Source organism: Physeter macrocephalus, chromosome 15 (assembly GCF_002837175.3).
Source record: "Physeter macrocephalus isolate SW-GA chromosome 15, ASM283717v5, whole genome shotgun sequence".
Taxonomy (NCBI): Eukaryota; Metazoa; Chordata; class Mammalia; order Artiodactyla; family Physeteridae; genus Physeter; species Physeter macrocephalus.
In genome coordinates, this window is record NC_041228.1 from 24,738,307 (window position 1) to 24,754,119 (window position 15,813).

Sequence of the window (15,813 nt, forward strand, 5' to 3'; positions counted from 1 at the left end):
ATGTAGGCTCAGATCACTGTAAGGGTGAGAAAGCTAGGTTCTTGATTTTGAAAGTATTGCTAACAGGAGCTGCTCAGTGGGGTGAATGTGAAAAGTAAGAAGAAAAAGAGTCAGGAATGACTGAGATTTTTAGCCTTCAACTAGGATAGTGTTTCCATTTACTGAGACGATGAAGTAAGAAAGGGCAGAGAATTGACCATTAGGTAAACTTGGAAGCCTGCTCAGGCTAATAGCATGGTCTGTTACTTGGTTATAGGGGTGTTTAATTCATGATAATTCACTGATCTCTGCACCTCGTTTTGTACTCTTTTTTGAATGTGTTTTATATTTAAAATAAAACCACTTTTTAAAAAGAAAGTATGAGAGGAAAAAAATGGCTCCAGAGGAGAGTAGATTCTAACACCTAGAGATTTTTACCTGTACTAAAACTTTCTTTTCTTTGCCGTTCTGCCTATTAGTTCAGGTCTTTTCTCATCTTTAGCCTAGACCAGAGGTTGGCTAGCTTTTTCTATAAACGTTTAGATAGTAAATATTTTATACTTTGTAGGCCAAAGAGTCTCCATTGCAACTACTCAGCTCTGACATTGTAGCATGAAAATAGCCATAGACAGTGTGTCAATGAAAGAGTGTGGCTGTGTCCCAATGAAATTTTATTTATGGATATTGAAATCTGAATTTAATAAATTTTTACATTTCAGTAAATATTATTCTTTTTGTGATATTTGTTTCACATGTTTGAAAGAGTAAAGACCATTTTTAGCACCTAGACTGTATAAAAAAACAGGCAGTAGACCAGATTTAGCTTGCAGAACAGACATAGTTGCCAACCCTTGACCTAAACTACTTGATTTATTGTTTTACTGGCCTCTCTTTCTCTAATTAATCTTCCTTTTACACTGTCCACCATACTGTCCCAGAGATATCTTTTAACAACACAAATGTGATGATGCAATCCCCCTGCATGACAAGCTCAGGAAGCTGAACAGGAGCTGTTCAGGCACTGGCTGAGTGAGAGGGTGCAGGTAAAGTTCTCCAGGCAGAGGTGGCAGGGAGAACAGTGCAGACAGAAAATAGCATGGCATGCACAAAAACTGTCAGCTGCTAGAGGTGCTGATGACATGTGGCATTGCGTTAGAGATGAGATGGAGAAACTGGCAGGGACTTGCTGCTGGAAGGCTTTTTATGCAACATTAAGAAAATAGGATTTTTTTTTTTTTTACTGGTGAGTTACTGTTTAAGGATTTTAGGGGAAAAATGCATGGTCAGTTGTTGTTTTTTTTTTAATTTCAGAAAAAAAGATCCATTGCCCTTAGCAGTTAGGATTTTTTAAAAATGATCATTTAGTAACTTCTCTTTCAGTGGAAAGGGAAGCAAAATCCAAGTTGCAATAAGTTAAATAAGAAATGGTGGGTGAATTTCATCTAAAAAACAATCAGCACAGTTTTGCAGCCCTAACTGTATATGTGTGTCTGTGGATGGACATATGCGTGTCCAAGTAAATACACATATAAATACTTGCTAGAGAAGTACTGTAATGTGGTATGAACACAAGCACTGGGATTCAAGTCAGAAAGTCCACTTTTTGCTTCACATTTACCACCTACTTAAGATGGGAAATTTAGTCAATTATTTAACCTTGGCTTCTACAACTAATAACAAGATAATTAAACTGATGAGAGCTTTTTGCAGTTCCTACGAATACCTGCATGTTATTGATTTAAAGTAGATTCTTGTTTGTGATTTTTATTATATATTTGTACAAGTCATATTTTCATATTTTGGTTTTTAAAAAGAACAATCTTTTTTGTCACTATGGAACATTTTTGACCTATTGGATATTGCCAGTAGAACCGGAGCCTAACCATTATGTTATATTCTTCTAATACTGTTTTTTAATCCTTTGCTCAATTTTAGCCTTGGATCAACTGTGCAGTTCTCTTGTGATGAAGATTATGTCCTACAGGGTGCTAAGAGCATCACCTGTCAACGGATAGCTGAAGTCTTTGCTGCTTGGAGTGATCACAGGCCTGTATGTAAAGGTAAAGAAAAGTCTTTAAAATAAAAATGTTCTCTTAACACATTTTAAGTTTGAACTTCATTCCACTGAGTATAAATTTCAGTGGAATCTTTGAGCTGTAATGCAGGAAACATTTAGCTCATGTATTTAAGAATATTTATTGAAAATCTGTAATATGCAAACCACTGTGTCAGATTCCCAAGGAGTTCCCAATCTAATAATCATATAGCAACAAATTGGAACTTTAAAATATGTAATACAAGGCAGTGGTAACTTTGTTGGCCTTTTCTTTTAAATCATGAATTACCATGTATAGTCATTGATGTGGATATAAATTTTTTTAAACCATAATTGCACCTCCACTTGTATGATTTGCCATTTGAATTGCTTATGTGTCCAATAGTAGTGATGTTGGTGGCAGTGGAGGTGGAGCACTTGTTCTATAATTAGTTAATTTAAACTAAGACAAATCAATGAGTGCTCTGGCTTTTCATATTACCAGTAATTGCAGGTAAGATTTACTTCCACCACCTTCCTACAAATTAAATATTTTCATGTATATTAAATGAGGCCTCTTTATTCTAAACTTTACCTAGCTATATTTGAAAATGAACACCTCATTCTGGCTTACTGGCTCTCTTGTTGCTTGTTTGTTGCTGTTGTTGTTGTTATTTTTAATAATAACATCTCTGCATATTTCAGTGTCTTAGTACTCAAAATTCCGTTAGCTCTTCATCTCCCTCAGGGAACATTTTCAGAGTTGCCACACTCTGTATAGTCCTCTCAGACAGATTCTGGTGAATAGACAAGGGATAGATTTGAGAGCTATCATAAAGGGAAAAAGACAAAGTATTTGACAACTAGTTGGATATGGAAGGAGAAAGTGACAAGAAGGAGTCAAAGTTGATATTCAACTGTATATGAGACTAGAAAAATGTTACCCTGTTAATAAGTATAAAAAAACTGAAAATGGAATTGTATAGGAGATTTCATCATAGGCTTAATTTTTTAGGCACTTACTATGTGTCAGGCATTGTGCTAACCACTACATATACTTGACTTATTTAAATCCTCAAAACAAACCAATGGAGGCATTATTATCTCCATTTTAGAAATGAGTATTGTAAGACACAGAGAGATCCAGTCACTCACCCAAGCTCAAATGTCTGGAAAATGATAAAGCTCTTAAGAAAGACTATTCAGAGTTTGGGGAGAGAAGCAAGATTTCAGAGCGTTAAAGAAGGAATAGAAAATAATAAAATGGAAGCAAATAGGTATATTCCACTCACTTGACAATGGCAACCCAGAGTAAGAAGAACAGAGAGCCTAGATTTTTCTCAGGTTCAAGTAAAGCTTTCATGTCACAGGTAGATGTTTATTCATTACCTTTCTCATTATCAAAGGCTTACAAAAAACGGTACTGATGAACCTAAGTGGCAGGGCAGGAATAAAGATGCAGATATAGAGAATGGACTTGAGGACACAGTGGGGGAAGGGGAAGCTGGGACGAAGTGGAAGAGTAGCACTGACATATATACACTACCAAATGTAAAATAAATAGCTAGTGGGAAGCTGCTGCATTGAACAGGGAGAGCAGCTCGGTGCTTTGTGACCACCTAGAGGGGTGGGGTAGGGAGGGTGGGAGGGAGATGCAAGAGGGAGGGCATATGGGGATATATGTGTACATAGAGCTGATTCACTTTGTTTTACAGCAGAAACTAACACAACATTGAAAAGTAGTTATACTCCAATAAAGATGTTAAAAATATAAAATAAAATTCATAGTCACAATTGAAGAAAAAAAGGTTTACAAAGTGCTATATAGTGCAATAGCATTAAAAAAAAACAGTGAAATAGGGATAATGAGAAAATAAGGTAAAACAGTTACATGATCCTAAACAAAAGCTTATGTACAAGTTGGTAAAAAACTTTAAAAAATTTTTTTATTGAAATATAGCTGATTTACAATGTTGTGTTACTTTCAGTTGTAAAGCGATTCAGTTATGCATATAAATATATAAATATATATTATTTTTTACATTATCTTCTATTATTCGTTGTTAACAAGATATTGAGTATAGATCCGTGTTCAATACAGTAGGTCCTTGTTGGTTATCTATCTTATATATAGTAGTATGTATATTTTAATACCAAACTCCTAATTTATCTCTCTCTCCCTCTCCCCTTTTGGTAACCATAAGTTTGCTTTCTATGTCTGTGAGTCTGTTTTGTAAATAAGTTCATTTGTATCCTTTTTTTTAGATTCCACATATAAGTGATATCATTTGATATTTGTCTTTGTCTGATTTACTTCTCTTAGTATGATAATCTCTAGGTTCATCCATGTTACTGCAAATGGCGTTATATCATTCTTTTTATGGCTGGGTAATATTCCATTGTATATCATCTTCTTTATCCATTCATCTGTTGATAGACACTTAGGTTGCTTCCATGTCTTGACTATTGTAAATAGTGCTGCTCTGAACATTGGGGTGCATGTATCTTTTCAAATTACGTTTTTCTCCTGATATATGCCCAGGAGTGGAATTGCAGGTTCATATGGCAACTCTATTTTTAATTTTTTAAGGAAATGCCATACTGTTCTCCGCAGTGGCTGCACCAGTTTGCATCCCCACCAACAGTGTAGGAGGGTTCCTTTTTCCATTCTGACCGGTGTGAGGTGATACCTCATTGTAGTTTTGATTTACATTTCTCTAATAATTAGTGATGTTGAGCTTATTTTCATGTGCCTGTTGGCCATCTGTATGTCTTCTTTGGAGAAATGTCTATTTAGTTCTGCCCATTTTTTGATTGGGTTGTTTGTTTTTTTGATATTGAGCTGTATGAGCTGTGTGTATATTTTGGAGATTAATCCCTTGTCGGTTACATCGTTTGCAAATATTTTCTCCCATTCTGTAGGTTGTCTTTTTGTTTTATGTTTTCCTTTGTTGTGCAAAAGCTTTTAAGTTTTAAGTAAAAAACTTTTAAGAATGGCTTACATGTTAAATATGACAGCTGCCAAACAAATTTAAAAAACATAAGTTTACACGAAAACCATTGTCTATGAAATATGACAATGACACAACAAAAGCTTTTCTGGCTTTAAGATATGAAATATCTTGCATTGTTTTTTATAAAGTGGACACTGAGTAATAAATATTGTGGGAGTTACTCTCATCAATGTCCGGGCAATGAATAGAACAGTAAACTGTTGAAAGTTGGTTTCTTATGATATCCTCCACTCAAGACAAATTATAGATATAAGGAACAAAATTGAAAATCATGGCTTCAAAATGGTGGCATCCACATATCCTGCTTCAGTTTTACATAAATTATATGTGTGCATTTTTTATGGCAAGAGAGAATGGGAAAATAGAGGATAGAGTCAAGAGAAGGAGATTAATGTTAATGCAGAAACAAAGTCTCACATAAAAAGAGAAGTTATAGCCAGATCATGGAATTTAAGCTTTAAATAAAATGAGATTGAGGCTATAAACCATCTTTTTTCATTGAAGACTCTCATTTCAATAAAAAGAATGAATCATATTTATTACGATTGTAAATTGTTCAGAGGCAAAACTAATGTTATATTTTTTGTTATTTTTCATAAACCCTGTAGCACAAAGAACAGCTCTGTGTTGACAAATCTCAGGAAATATTTGTTGAATATTACTGTATGATTATTTTCTTTGATTCTAAGATAGATGATTGAAATATGTATATGTGAAGATATACATATATAGAGAGATATACATATATATTTCATTCAACAGTCATCAGTCATTAATTGGTAGGTATAAAATTTTAATGTTCAAGATTCATATATTATTATTTTATCTTATCTCTGCAGATATTAATCATTTATTAATAAATTAATAAATCACAAATTTATTTGCTCATTGCATGCAGGGCACATGTGTGTATGGTTTATAAAAAAATTTGCTAGTAGAAATTACTGGCTGTGGTGTTGGAAACAGTAATGGAGGGAATATCCTGAAATTGTAATTGAAGCTTTAAAGTGACGATCCACTGTCAGTCTGAACAAAGAATAGTTTTCATGTCTCATGGCTGGTTGGACAGAATAAATATGCTTTTTTCTAGACAGCAGCATAAATAGCAGTATCAGTGCACTGCACCTTTGAGAGGTCATTAATATAGCTGCTGTCTTTGTATTGCATGGTTGAGCAATCAAGAAATGGTGATTTTTAAGGGACTGAAAGTTCACACAAACAGCAAATTATGAATTAAAAGAAAAAGAGCAATTCAGAAATTAATATTAATGGATTTTACACAAACTCAGACAATAATTTTTGTTCCCTAAATGGATTATGTATATGAGATATTTGACAGTTTACCATTACAGATACAATTATTCCTTTGCTGGAAATGCAATAGATATCCCAAAGCTAGAGCTTATGCAAATAAGCAGATTTATGCACATGAATCATATATAGAAAGTTTCAGACATTCATGTTGTTCAAAGAAATAGCATTTATTTGAGAATTGATAATTTGTTAACTAGGAAACATTTAAGAAAGTGAATCTTGATAGATTGGACAAACATTTTTTTGACTAATTTTCAGTCAGTATTTATTTAGCTGGCCCCAAGAAACGAATGTTTTTGTCTGTTAAGACACAATGGCATGAGCCATTCATGGGAGTAATGGAAGAGGTGATTAAGGCAAGATTAGAAAAGAAGGCCAGAGACTTCCCTGACGGTCCAGTGGTTAAGACTTTGCCTTCCAGTGCAACGGGTGTGGGTTCAATCCCTGGTTGGGGGAGCTAAGATCCCACATGTCTGGTGGCTGAAAAACCAAAACATAAAACAAAAGCAATATTGTAACAAATTCAATAAAGACTTTCAAAATAGTACACATCCAAAAAAAATCTTAGAAAAGAAGGCCAAAGAAAAGCAAAAATATTGGAAAGTGGGGTAATCATCAGTCACCCAGTTATTTGTTTATTCACTTATTAACATACTGAATAACTTATTTTGGATTCCACAAGCATTAATGAATATTAGTAGGTATGCTAGATTAAACACTACATGAGATCCATAGTATGTAATGGTTTTTATTATTTTGTATTGATTTACAAGGTATAAATACAAAACTAAGTAATACATAGTAGACTGTTTTGTTTACAAGAGAGGCACAATCCTCTGCAAAATTCAGGTGAGGAAGATTATTTCCATGTTTGGAGATGGTCAGACATTGAGATGGAGGAAGTAACATAAGGGCAGAACTTGGAGATTATTTTCAATTTCAACAGAGGAACTTTCAGCCCCACCCCCTGACCTCTGAGGAAAAGAGAGGGGCTGAAGATTAAAGCAATCATCTATAGCCAGTGATTTAGTTAATCATGCATATGCAATGAAGCCTCCATAAAACCCCAAAAGGATAGGGTTCAGAGAACTTCTGAGTTGGTGAACACTTGGAGATTTGAGGAGAGTAGTGTGCCTGGAGAGGGTATGAAAGTTCCAAGCCCTCTCCCCATGCCTTGCCTTGTGCATTTCTTCTGTCTAGCTGTTCCTGAGTTATATCTTTTTATAATAAATTAGTAATCTAGTAAGTAAAATGGTTTTCTGGGTTCTGTGAGCTGCTCTAGCAAATTAATCAACCCCAAAAGGGGATGGTCTTTGGAATCTCTGATTTATAGCCAATCAGAAGTACAAGTAACAAACATGGTCTTGCGACTGGCATCTGAAGTCCAAGGAGAAGGTTGTGGGAACCTCCAGTTTGTAACCGATTGGTCAATAGCATAGACAACAACCTGGCTTGAGACTGGCATCTAAAGTGGAAGGGGACGGGGGTTGGGGGTAGTCCTATAGACTGAATCCTAACCTGTGGAATCTGCTGCTACCTCCAGGTAGGTAGATAGTGTCAGAATTGAGTTGACTTGTAGGACACCAGCCTGGTGTCCAACACCAAGAATTGCTTGGTATTGTGGGGAAAGCTCCAGCCCCCCCAAGACACGTTGGAATTGGATCCAGGAATCTATTTAGTTATGTCATTCCTCCTTTGAAGTGTCTCTGGGAGTACTGCTAAACCGCCACTACCACTGTTACCATTCTGTAGTTCCAGTACTTCATCTGTCTCATTTCTTTTCATTTGGACTACAATCTATCATACATATTGCTGACATTCTACTCCCATCAAAATCTCACTTTTATTATACCTGAAGAATGTTCAAAGGCCCCATGTTGTTTCTTAATTTCATACTGTAAACCAGTGAAATGAAATAGACAAGAATATGAATTCAGGTATCAGACTATGCCAGTTTAAATTCCTGATCTTCTACTTAAGTAATCTGCTGTCTTTATAATTATCAGATTTCTTATCTGTAAAAGGAGTGTTATTATATATCAGTGCCTACTTCATAGGGAGTTAAGGATTTGTATGAGGATGGAATGAGGTAATCCATATAAAAGCATTTAGTATATGGGCTGAAACACAAGCATTTATATGGATAGAGGTGCTGCTAGTTGTGGTGCTGCTGCTAATAATTGTTAACTCATCTGATTGCCAAAATCATTCATGATTTATCTCCACCCAGTTGTTTCTTTAACTCTTACCAAACATATATACCAGCATCTCAGTACTGAACAGAATCACAGCCCTGATTTTTGTATATGTCTGACTTATCCTAAATGAAAAGATACCTATTAACCATATTCTGCCCACTTTTCAAAGTCTTACTCAACTTTCGTCTCCTCGAAAAATTCTTTTCTATTTCAATGATCCTTTACCCCCACTTCTTTAACATTATTTCACATTTACTGTCTTTACCACACAATCTAGTATTTAAATCTGTTCTTTTTGGTAGTGGTTCCTAATCATTTCATGGGCAGTAGAGTTGCCCCTTCAACCAAAACCACCTCAGAAAGAACAAAATAATCAACACTTGTAAAATGCTTGAATTTTCAATAGATCTATTTTGGCTGTTGCCAAGAAGACAGTTACCAATGTGGTCTGTTTATATATTGCCTTTAATTAAATAGAAGGATCATAATGAAGCTCAATTCTTTTCTTCATATACAAAGTAAAAAATGAGTATACAGTTTATATGATAGATAATTGCTGGCCAAACTAAGAGCTATGACCCTCATTAAACAGTATTTATTTATTCTTATAGTTTTCAAAGTTCTTTTACAGATGTTATAAGTTCCTACTCATATTTTATTCTTCTTCACAATGTTTAGCCCAGTGACCATTATGCCCATATTATTGTGCACATAATAGTTGCTAAATAAACATTTTGAATAAATATTGTAGGGAGATTTAATTAATTAAAATAAACAGTTTAAGAAGATAGTAGTGTGCTGACTGTAATCAGAGGAAGTTGCCCTGGAATTTGCCCTGGTAGAAGACTTCCTGTTGTGCAAAGGCAATTAGGAAATTTTGCTCTAGAGCAAACCAGAAAGAGCCTGCTGAAATTTATCAACCAGAAACACATGTAGCAGGTGTTTTCCTATAGTTGTTATTGATGCCTTCTTACTTTCATGGAATAAAGTTACAGATGAGATGATGCATAATAAGGATGATATTAGCAATTAATAGAGTGACATATGGTGAAGAAGATAGACAGATGGTCTAAATATGGATATTTATCATACATTCCTTTGTCTTGATGGTCATTTTTTTTCTAAAAACAGTATTTTGACATTTAATATATAATTTTGATAAGCAAATAAATTTTACTGGGCTCTGACAATGAGCATATTTGAGTGATAAAATGACATTTCATGTTATTTGATAGATATGAATAGTGAGGCATTTATGTGTATCATTTAAAATTTAAAACTACCTAAACAATTAGAAAGTTTGCATTTCTATGGTGTCCTTCCAACAATTGTTCAGAAGTACATTCCACACATCTTGCCTATCTCAAAAATTATTAGAAAAATATGTGAATAGTTAGCAAATAAATGATTCCATTTAGGCATATGGGGGGATGTCTCCTCAGATATTTGTGAGAATCTTCTATTTCTATTCTACTTGAATTCATCCAATACATCCAAATCCTTTTTAATTCTACAAAGTACCACATGTGATGATTCTAATAATAGCAAGCAAATATTGAATATTTAATATGAATCAGGTGCTACACTAATATTTCTCTCTGTACTAGCTCCTTTATCCTCATACTAATCTGTTATGGTGGTGGTAAATTTAATTCCCACTTGATGGATGAGAAAACAGATGAGTCTCAGAGAGGTTTAGAGTGCTTAACCTTACAGCTAAAAAGTAGAAGGACTGAATTTCAAACCCCAGTCTTCTTCACTTCAGAGCCTGTGTTATTTATCACTATGTAATGAAGTGCTGTGGTGCTATCTAGATCTATAAATCTGGCTAAAAGCCATGCTCACACAAAACAAATCTCTCACTGTTGAGGCTATCATATTTAAAAGCATTGTCACACTTGGAGATGTTATGATCTCTTGGAACTTAAAAACATAGGTAAAAACTTTTGAAATCATGTTTCTTTTTTGTTTTTTTAATCGATCCAAATTTTATATTATGGAGACCCTATCTCATTTTTTTTTCTGTTTTTTTTTAAGTTTTCAGACTTGGCTTGAAATGTATCCAGTACTGGAAGTCTTTTGTATTTGTTTTTATCAAGTTATAGCACAGTGCTTTTGTAACACATTTCTGCTCTTTTTTAACACTGTTATCGTCTTTAAAGGAACAGTTTTAAGGGCCTGGTCTTTCATCTATATTGAAAGGATATAGAGATTCTCTCTCTGTATGTTACTCCATAAAGCCACCTATACAGTGCAGAGGAATAGGGAGCAATAAGTGCTCTCTGTTTTTTTGTTTTGTTTTGTTTGTTCTTTTCACTTAAGGCAACTAAACTGATTGTAAGAACATCACAGTATTTAAAATTGTGCTATTATAGATATATGTGATCTATAACCATATTGTCTCAAAGTCACAGTTAGCAATATTGCAGGTGGCAAGGTGCTAAAATACCATACATTCTACCTTAGTAGATGTGTAAAATATAGAGGAAGCATTGGGTAGAAGTCAGAGAAACTGCGTTTGACTCTCTATTCCACCACTTCCTAACCATGTGAGCTGGGGGAATTTAGTTAATTTATTGAAGCCAATGAAAAGTTCCCAATGATGGCTATACTTTAGAGTCACATGGGAACTTTAAAACAAATACTGATTCCCTGCACCTACTCCTAGAGATTTTAATTTAATTGCTTTAGTGTGGAGATTGCGCTTAAATCAGAACTCTGAAGTTGAAATCTAAGTACCAGTATTTTTAAAGGGTTACCAGATAAATCTATTGTACAACCAAGGTTGACAATCAATGACTTAATCTAGTCTAGTCTAAACTTTAATTTCTTCATCTGGAAAATGGGGATAATGATATCTACTCCCACAGGTTGTTGTGAGAATTTGCTGATACAAGCATGTAATTCCTGGTACACAGTTAAGAACATTAGCTGATACAAGTAGTAGTAGTAGTGTCATTATTATTAATTCCTTGCCTATGGCTGTACATAGACTTGGTTCATTCATTCATTTGTTCAACAAACATTTGCTATGAATCTGCTATTTGCAAGCCACTGTTCTGGGCTCTGAAGATAGAATGGTTAATAAAGCAACCAAAGTTCCTGTTCTTGTAAAACTCATATTCTAGGGCAGGAGACCCATAATAACAAATACATATATAGAGAATAATTGCAGGACAAATACTTTGAAGAAAAACTGAGAGAATTATAGCCTGCTGTTTTGCATGCAATGGTCAGAGAAGTCCTCTCTGAGTTGCTGTTTAAGAAGTGTCCTGGGGCTTCCCTGGTGGCGCAGTGGTTGTGAGTCCGCCTGCTGATGCAGGGGATGCGGGTTCGTGCCCCGGTCCGGGAGGATCCCACATGCCGCGGAGCGGCTGGGCCCGTGAGCCATGGCCGCTGGGCCTGCATGTCTGGAGCCTGTGCTCCGCGAAGGGAGAGGCCACAACAGTGAGAGGCCCGTGTACTGCACAAAAAAAAAAGAAAAAGTGTCCTGAATTGAGGGAGAAAAAATATATGTCATCTGAGGAAACAGTAGCCCAAGCAGTGCAAACAACAAGTACAAAAGTGCTGATGTTAGGTTATTGATATTTCCATAATGCACTTTCTCATAATATATAAATTAAGTTTTCAGTGTCTACCTGGTAAAAGAAAAAAAAACTTTTTTTTCTACTGAGTGACAGTAAAATTATTCATTCTTTTGATGTTGCAATAAAATCATTATCAGCAAGGCATAATCACCCCTATTTTACAGAATGAGAAAATGAAACTAATTAACATTCAGTGTCTTATTAGGATCCCATCATCTTCTCTAGAGTTATCAAAATATGCAGTACTGAAGTAATAGAACCCCCTTTTCTTTTATATGTCCATAACAGTAATTATATTTTTACCTATCAGCAAATATTTGAAAACATTCCTAGCCTGTGACTATACTCACTCAACTACACCAAGATAAAATAATATATTCAAATGAATCATGGTAAAGGAGGGGGATACTTAATAATATAAATACTATAAAATTAATGGGAAAAATGTATACAGAGAAATGGATTTCAAATATTAATAATTGACAAGAGAAAATAAAAATTAATGCATATACTATCAATTCATATTTAATAAACATCTGCCATACTACATGGATAAAGATCATAAGACTTTTGGAGTGTACATAACCTCATCTCCCCACATTTCCCCAAAACAATAACACACACGCACACGCACACACACACATACATGTGAGCAATGACTCACCTTAATTTAGGAAGCTAGGGTAGCCTTTTGGTTAAGAGGACGGACTTTGACATCAGATGGAAATAGATTTGATTTCCCACTCCACCCGCTATCTATAGGACCACAGACAAATTATAAGCCTCTGATGTGTAAAACAGAAATAATTAAACAATTAAACCCATTTCAGATAGTTGTGCATACATCAATTTTGAGGTGTAATACCAGAATTTTAGTAGTCTTGAAACCCTATTTACTTTGACTGGATGCACTTAGTCCTTTTAGTTTTTGCTTCAGTTGGAAAGAGAGCAGAACCACGCTAAACGGAGTACACTCAGCCTAAATTGAACCTGATACCTGGAAAAGGAGAATCTTCTCTGTATAAGCTTCATAGCATTTGAATAATGGCCACACTGCTAGAGATATCACCAAGAAACATCATCCTGTTATAGTATTTCTTCTCTCAGATGATAAAATCTAGTGAGATTTTATCTCACTAGATATAAAATGTGGTAAGGAATGTTTCCCATCAATATCTTAATTAATTGATGGGTGGCTTTGTGTGAAGGAGGCTCTGTGGCAGAAGGAAGTGCTTCTCAAGCTTGGATATTCAGAGTAATCACTTGAGGAGCTTAATAAAGGCAGACAGTGACTCAATAGGTCTAGCCTAGAGCCTGCAACCTGCGTTGCGAACAGGCTTCCAGGTGATGACGCTGCTGCTCTGCAGATCACACTTTGAGTAGTAAGAGTAAAGGAAGGGGCTTCCCTGGTGGCGCAGTGGTTGAGAGTCCGCCTGCCGATGTAGGGGACGCGGGTTTGTGCCCCGGTTCGGGAAGATCCCACATGCCGCGGAGCGGCTGGGCCCATGAGCCGTGGCCGCTGAGCCTGCGCATCCGGAGCAAAAAAGAGTAAAGGAAGGACTATTGGATCGGAAGTTAGAAGTCCAAGGAGGTCTCTTGTATGGTTTTGGAACCAAGTTCCCTGAAGTAAAAATGGGAAAATCATACTTTTCCTGTTCTCCTTTTTGGAATATTGTGGATGTTAAAAGCCATGATATGTGTATATGTAAATGTATACACACACATGCATACATGCATATATATATGTGTGCATGCTTTTAACAGCAATAATTTAAATTAAATGACTTCTTATAAATAGTATAAATATAAATAATAAGATAATGTAGCATCCTTCGTTCTTGGCAATCCTGAGCAACAATGCATTAACTGAGTGCTGCTTTTATACTCTATCTTTTCTAACTCCTTTCCACCGCCATCCTCCCAAAATAAGCACACCTATTAAATAAGACATTAGATGGGAAAACAAGATATATAACTCAGGTATTACCTTTCAGCAAATACTTACTGAGCATCTGTGAAGATCACATAATAATGAAACTGAATTTTTCATGCTTTAGTATATGCTTTTTTAAAAAATGGAAAACAACAAAAGTTTGAAGAGGATGTAGATTTCAAAAAGTTAATATGTAGAAATTCCAGGTATTTGAGGAAATCGAGTACCATCTTGATTTCAGGAGCCTCCTGCAGTATTGTGGGTTTAATCCTGAGTATCCTACAATGTGAAATCACTTAACAAAAAAGAATTTAACTTGGCATTTTTTCTGGCATCGTGATGAAACTATGTCTATTACAGAGTGGAGAAAAAAGTAACGTTACCTCATGTTTCTAAAATAGCTTTTCTTATTGCAAGTTTTTTTTTTTTTTACTCTCTGTGCCAGAGACTTATAGCAAGAGATTATCATCGCCTCTAAAATCATTGAAAGAACTGTCATCTATCTTAGATAATGGCAACTTAAACACATGGTAAAATGCTATTGTCACGACGCATTTTTTTTTCTTTTTGATGGGAAGAATGTTATTGATGTTTTATTTCTCGCATGAACTTTAATGGGAAATAAATCATTAGTGACAAAACTGACTATAGTATACTTCTATGACACTAAAAATTGCGCATTTATAAATCAACAATTGCTTTTTGTGTGTGTTTTTTAAAACTATACTCATTTCACATATATTATACACTTATAAATACATCCTGAAGGCAACTTTCTTCTCCGTTTTCTCAGCAGTGATGATCTGGTGGCGTGTCATGGCATATCAGAAGATAGCAGTCTTTCATGGGAAACACTCGAGGCCAATTATAAGGATTTCGGTTCTGAGGACCTGTCTTTAAATATATCCTCTTACAAGACTGTCTAGAGGTGGGAAGTGAGGGGGTAGAGTCAGGAAGATCACAGCTCACTTGGATATTTTAGTTTAAATTACTTTTTTAAAAAGGAGTTGATAGAGACTTTATAATTAATACTTTAGATATACGTCCTTTTTTCTTTTGAGGAATTTCAAGGTTTTTTCCACAGGACCAACATAACCAACACATAAGTTATGTTCACCTGCTCATAAGTCAGTTTGAAGATTTCCTGGGCAAACTCATTGACTCATTGAAGATTCAAGTTACATGAGAGAAGACAAAAGGCATTCATTTTCATAGGTGCTGCCTGGAAATGCTTGGGCAGATTGAGATATAGAAATTGACTAACACTAGGCAGGTCTGTGTGAGTCACCTCATTTGAGAAAGCCCAAACTTCCTCTTTTCATTTCCCTTGGTGTTTCTCAAGCATACCAGCCAGATCTCTCTGTCTTTAATGATTTGGAAGTATGCCAGCTCATCTCTATTCTGGACTTGGATGCTGAAGGGAGCATAGAGGATCTCATTGCTTTCTGTAAATCTATCATTTGGGACAGAAATAGAGCAGGGTATTTTCCTGGCATTTCAATTATAAGAATTAGAAGGAAAATGTGAAAAATGTAGGGGCACAGAGAGGAAAGTTTTGGAGAGAAACCCAGAGTGCATTTAACCTTCTCTTTTCCCATTAGACAATACAACAATGCCAACTAGAGACATGCTTTCAGTTTTAGAACAAGCCATTTCCTAAATGATTTGACTTTCTAAAAATATTCAGTAAAATTAATTTTTGTTAATTGGTTGTCTTAATATTATGATTTTAATGAGGGAGGAAATGTGTCCA

General features: G+C 35.2%; 1 protein-coding gene across 3 annotated transcripts in view; it reads left to right on the forward strand.

Annotated features, from left to right (window-relative positions):
* The window catches only part of CSMD3 (CUB and Sushi multiple domains 3), a 1,193,315-nt gene that overhangs the window by 510,427 nt on the left and 667,075 nt on the right, over nt 1–15,813 (forward strand). For all 3 annotated transcript variants that reach the window (XM_024129404.1, XM_024129405.1, XM_028500327.1), the window contains one exon: nt 1,915–2,039. In XM_024129404.1, the coding sequence (XP_023985172.1) occupies nt 1,915–2,039 (125 nt within the window). The remainder of the gene's footprint in view (nt 1–1,914; nt 2,040–15,813) is intronic.